General features: G+C 34.7%; 1 protein-coding gene across 1 annotated transcript in view; it reads left to right on the forward strand.

Moving 5' to 3' along the window:
- Positions 1 to 5,413, forward strand: part of FAM133A (family with sequence similarity 133 member A) — a 54,182-nt gene extending 48,769 nt beyond the window's left edge. The window contains exon 3 of the mRNA XM_053580139.1: positions 4,308 to 5,413. Within this exon, the coding sequence (XP_053436114.1) occupies positions 4,406 to 5,149 (744 nt within the window). The 5' untranslated portion in view covers positions 4,308 to 4,405 and the 3' untranslated portion in view covers positions 5,150 to 5,413. The remainder of the gene's footprint in view (positions 1 to 4,307) is intronic.
- Positions 5,414 to 6,000: the final 587 nt, after the last annotated feature.

The following is a 6,000-nucleotide window of genomic DNA, read 5'->3' on the forward strand; positions in this document are numbered from 1 at the left end:
AGCAGGAGACTTTGTTAGTGTTAGTTTTCTCTTTTCTGAGTTTTTTTTTTTTTTTCTAGGAAAGTAACACACAGATTCTTCAGTTCCAAAGGCTTCCCATAGAACTTGTCTCCTCTGTTCTTATTCCAAGTTTTAACTAGAGATCACAAAACTCCTCTGCTGTCTTAAACTAGATCATGACCCTGGCACCTACCATTGTGTGTAAACAAAGGCTATTATGTGATAAATACTTCAACTTTCTCCCTTTCACCTTCTACCACCTTTGAAAGAAAATAAAAAACCCTATATCCATACCCTTTATTCATTACCTCTGCTCTTGGAGGTAGAGGCTCTCAGTTTAATTCGATTGCTTTCTGCTGCTTCTTTGGTCTTGCCACATCAGGTGCTCCCTCTTTTACTTATCTTAAAAAAACTTTTCTCTTGGGCAGCGCCTGTGGCTCAAAGGAGTAGGGCACTGGCCCCATATGCTGGAGGTGGTGGGTTCAAACCCAGCCCCAGCCAAAAACTGCAAAAAATAAAACAAAAACTTTTTTCTTTGTGCTTTATCCTTCTAGATACCCCATGTATATTCTCAAGATTCTTCCATAGTAAAAAAAACACAAAAAATAATTTTATTTAACACTGTATTCCTTATTGTAATTTTTTTCTTATCTCTTTACTTTCCTTCTCAACTGAATCTGTATCCTCCATGTCTTTACTTTCTTACTTCCATTTAGTCTTTAACACACTGTTATCTGGCTTCTGCACTCACTCATTGAAATTGCATTAGCAGTGCTATACTTCTTAATAGCTAAGGATACTGGATATTTTCTGATCTTATTATACTTGACTAATCTGTTGCATTTAATATTGTTGTCCATGACATGTTTTCTTTTTTAAATGAATTTATCAAAGGTAAAGGTAAGTAAAAAAGTAAACATTACAGAGAATTATACAGTACTGAGGATTATTGCCATCACTTTGGAACTTTATTTTCCCCATGTTTCTGTGAGTCCTACTTTGTTTTCTGATACCAGTCTAGCTCCTACTTATTGTAGAAAATATAAATATTATAGAGTCAGGAGGATTATCACCCTCCCCATGAAACTTTTTTCTCCCTATGTTTCCTTTCATGTCTCTCTCTCTCTCTCTTTTTTTTTTCTTTTTGATACCAGTCTAGCTCTTAACAAACTGGCTAATTTCCTAAAGTATTCTTTACATGCTTTTTTTAATCGTCCAACCTCTTGCATGTTGGTTTTCATTTATATCCAGTGTTCAAACTTTTATTCATTTGAAATCTTCTTTTGTAATAATGTAATTTTCTCTCCTGATTTCAACCATCATTCAGTGACTGCCATCCTGTAATTCAGATCACCTTACAACACCCATTCATCCCATTTCCTATGTGCATATTTATTTATTTATCTTTCAAACATTTAAATTTTACAAGTCCAAACAAAACCTAAAACCTTCTCTCAAAATTGATGTCATTTCCTGTATTACCTAGTCATTGGTACTGCCTTTTATGTGGTGCCTCAAGCCAGAGCCTTGCCCTAGATTCCTTTCTATCTCTCACCTTTTATATCTAATTGGTCACTAATTTCAGTAGCATCTCAACATATCTCTTATGTGTCCTTTTCTTTTCATTCATAGTATCACTCTTTAGTTCAAATTCTTTTGTTTCTTGTCTGCATGAATACTTACGTTGTCACATTAATTTCAGTCTTAACCTGACCCAATTCATCTTTCCCTTTGTAAATATTTATCTCTTAAATACTCACTTTTCTTCTTACAATAGTATCTCCCTAGTAACTTAACTGTAAGTCCTAGGGGATAAATTCCAGCCTCTTTCACATAGCATACAAAGCCCTTGTGAACTAGCCTTGTTTTTCATACAAGCTGAGGTCAGGACTAAATATTAAGAAACTGAAATTACAATAGAATATGCTATTTTAGGTGTCAAGTAGCAGAAATAATCTGCAAGTTAAATATGAACTAAACTCCTTAAGAACTTCTGAAGGCCAAGTCAGGAGCACGATGATGTTTGACAGGTTTATAGGGTAATAATAAGAAGAAAATGACAAGTGTAAGAGTAGCTGGAGAGAACTAAAAGGGAAGGAGAATAAAATCAAGAACAGCAAATCAAATGCAAGAAAACTATCAGCAAGAGTCACTGAACTGTTTGTACCATTGAGTTTATTATGGGATAGATATGTTAGGTTGATTTAAAGGGTCAAAGTGACGATGGAGACTGGAAGAAAAATCTATAATAAGTCTGGTTCTCTTTATATTCTATTTAAAAGACTTTTTTACTCCTTCTTAACTATAGGGAAAATTTCAAGATTTTAAAATGACCTAAGAAGGCCTCTATAATCAAGCTTCTTCCTATCTATGCATCCTGTCTCCTAGCCCTTGCTTTATTGGTCTTTAGGCTCCATCAACACTAAATCCTTGTGTCTTTCACATCCCTGTGTTTTTCACATTTTGTTTCCTCTGCCTGGAATGCCCTTCTATTTCACCATTTCCTAGGTGGACACCTATACATTTCTTAAAATCTTGTACAGACATTACCAACTCTAGGAGGCTTCCCCTAAATGTTTCTCTTTCCTGGAGTAACCCATTCATCCATCCAAGTAATTACTTGTTTATTTTTTACTGAGAATATATTTATTGAGTGTTTAGTAGTGGTCAGATGCTATGTTAGGTACTTGGAAGACCATGGTGAACAAGACAGACCAAATAGGACCTCTACATTTCTTGGTTTTACATTTTCCATTAAATACAACCAAACAATCAAATAAATAATTACCAATTTAGTAAGTGCTATGCATAAAAGAAACAAGGTACTAGGATACAAAAAATGAGGATGAGGAGTAGACAGAGAGGCAACCTACCTGAGCCATAACATTTAATGATACTTGAACTGTGTGTGTCCTGTAAAATTGACAGTTTTATATAGTTTAATATTTGCTTTTATGAGCAATTGACATATAAGCTGAGACCTGAAAGATGAGTTGAAATTGTCCATGCTGACTAAGCATTGAGTTTAGAATATTACAGAAACAAATAGAAATCTGAAGGAAAGAATTGAGAAAATGGATGAGTGACACTGTAGATGAAAGTGAGAGAGAGAAATAGGGAAGAGCATATAGGATTTTTAAATGAGCTTGGATTTTACTGTGATTAAAATATAAAGCAACTAGAGTATTTTAAGTTCTCTCTGATTACAGTATGGGACTAGAAGAGAAGGGAATAAGGGTGGGAATGAAGCTACCAATTAAAAGGTTGATATAAGAAGGGAATATAGTGTTATGTGTGTAAGGTTTGGAATTAGGCTGCCTTGATTTAAATTCTGGATCTTTAATTTATTAGTCATGTTACCTTATGCGAGTTATACTCATATTTTCTAAACCTCAATTTCTCTAGCCATGAAATAAGGATAATAATAGAATCAAGTACATAGGTTTAGTCTGGTGATTTAATGACATACTTCATTGTAAACCTAAGAAGTTCCTGATAGATAATAAACACTTAATAGTGATTAAAGATTAATAGTCCCAAGTGAGAGATGATAATGACCTGGACTAAATTGATGACTATATTTGGAAGGAAGTGAATTTACATATATGAGGCCTGTTGTGGAAGTTCAAACATCAGGATTTAGTAATGGATTTGATATGATTGTTGACATAGAAGGATTTTTAAGGTGTGATTATCACGTTTCTATCAAAAGAATTGGAGTGGATTGTGCTGTACTTTCTTTGTTTTTGTTTTTTTATTGTTGGGGATTCATTGAGGGTACAATAAGCCAGGTTATTACACTGATAGCGTTTCTTAGGTAAAGTCCCTCTTGCAATGTGTCTTGCCCCCAAAAGGTGTGGCACACACCAAGGCCCCACCCAACTCCCTCCTTCCCTATCTCTGCTCTTCCTTTCCCCACCTCTCCCTCCTTTTTTCTCTCTCTGCTCTCCCCTTCCCCCACCCCCACATGACCTTAATTGTCATTAATTGTCCTCATATCAAAATTGAGTACATTAAGATTCATGCTTCTCCATTCTTGTGATGCTTTACTAAGAATAATGTCTTCCACTTCCATCCAGGTTAATATGAAGGATGTAAAGTCTCCATTTTTTTAATGGCTGAATAGTATTCCATGCTATACATATACCACGGATTGTTAATCCATTCCTGGGTTGGTGGGCATTTAGGCTGTTGGATTTCTTAAGTTGAAGAAGATCTACCTGCAACAGATTTTTACCTAAACTTATGTGTTTATTTTTTCTTATGTTAAAGGTGTTTTTTAATCACTCCATCTTCTTCTCTCACAGAATGGAGGCTGCTTGGTATACCAGCTGGTGAAGAAACAAAGAGAGTATCTTTCTTCTCCTTGGCAACTAGGATTCTGCCCTGAGAATCATTAGGCACCATGGGGAAGCGGGATAACCGGGTGGCCTATATGAATCCTATAGCAATGGCTAGATGGAGAGGCCCACCTCAATCTGCAGGTCCAACAATCCAAGATTATCTGAACCGACCAAGGCCTACTTGGGAAGAAGTGAAGAAACAGTTAGAAAATAAAAAGAAAGGCTCCAAGGCATTAGCTGAATTTGAAGAAAAAATGAATGAGAATTGGAAGAAAGAACTTGAAAAAAGCAGAGAAAAATTGTTAAGTGGAAATGAGAGCTCATCCAGAAAAAGAGAAAGAAAGAAAAAGAAAAAGAAGAAATCTTGTCGATTATCATCTTCTTCATCAAGTTCTGATTCTTCAAGCAGTTCTTCAGATTCTGAGGATAAGGAAAAGAAGCAAGGGAAAAAAAGAAAGAAAAAGAACCGCTCACACAAATCATCACAAAGCTCTACATATGAGTCAGAATCAGAGAGCAAGGAATCTGTAAAAAAGAAAAGGAAGTCAAATGATGAAACAGAGAAAGAAAAGTATACTAAAACCCTCAGCAAAAAAAGAAAGAAAATGTATCCTGAAGATAAACCTTTATCATGTGAGTCCTCGTCAGAGTCAGATTATGAAGAGGAAGTGCAAATAAAAAAGAAGAGAAGGCATGACGAGCAAGGAAAAGCAATGGATAAAGTGAAGAAGAAGAAGAAGAAACAAAACAAGAGACATAGTAAGAAGAAGAAAAAGAAGTCTGCTTCTAGTCATAAGTCAGGATAACATCAAGAAAAGAAAGCAAGATTTCTATACTTTAAAAAAACAAAGTGGAATGGAAACTTCAACTGTGAAAGTTAGGGCATATTTACCAAATGCACGTATTCCCCTGTGTTAGTAGAATTATACCTGGACTTTGAGTTGCCAGTCAAATGCCACTGTGCCAGAAAGTGTCATAATTGTTGCCTACAGCTTAAATACATGAATTTATTTGTTTGTTTGTCTGTGGTTAATTCCTTTGGGAGCTAAAACTGTTGTTATACTAGTAGTGAAAATGTTTGGAGTTAAAGTAAAATGTTTTAGATAATGAATAATTTTGACCAAAAAATGTTTCTATGGTTAAATGTATCTAATTTTGATACATGTTTAATCAAACATTTCCAGATGACTGTAGCTCTCATTTTTGAAGCAAGGACTTAAAATTGATGTTTCAAAATCCTTACTTTTGTAGATGATCCTTAATTTTAGCTTATTTTACATTTTTCCTTAATGAATTTTTGTTTACATGGGGAAAGGGACTTGTGGGGTGGGAGGGAAAAGAGTTTGTTAATCAATTTGGCTAGCTGAATAGTGTGCCTTTGATCCTTACATATACTAATTTTTCTAGTGCAGCAGCCATTATTTTCTTACTTAGTGAAATTCTAGGATGTTGTGTGCTTCTTCAAGTGAACAAAAAAGATAGAAGTTTACAGAATAAGTAAGTCCCCATAACTATGAAATTTACCTGTAATTAAGCACTAGTCACTATACCATGCTGAATACTATTTCACATTTGAATATTACATAATTTGAATTAACTTTGATACCATTTGGAAGGCAATCATTTTAAAAAGACCCTGATATTTTTTGATTAAGAA

Source organism: Nycticebus coucang, chromosome X, assembly GCF_027406575.1.
Source record: "Nycticebus coucang isolate mNycCou1 chromosome X, mNycCou1.pri, whole genome shotgun sequence".
Lineage (NCBI taxonomy): Eukaryota > Metazoa > Chordata > Mammalia > Primates > Lorisidae > Nycticebus > Nycticebus coucang.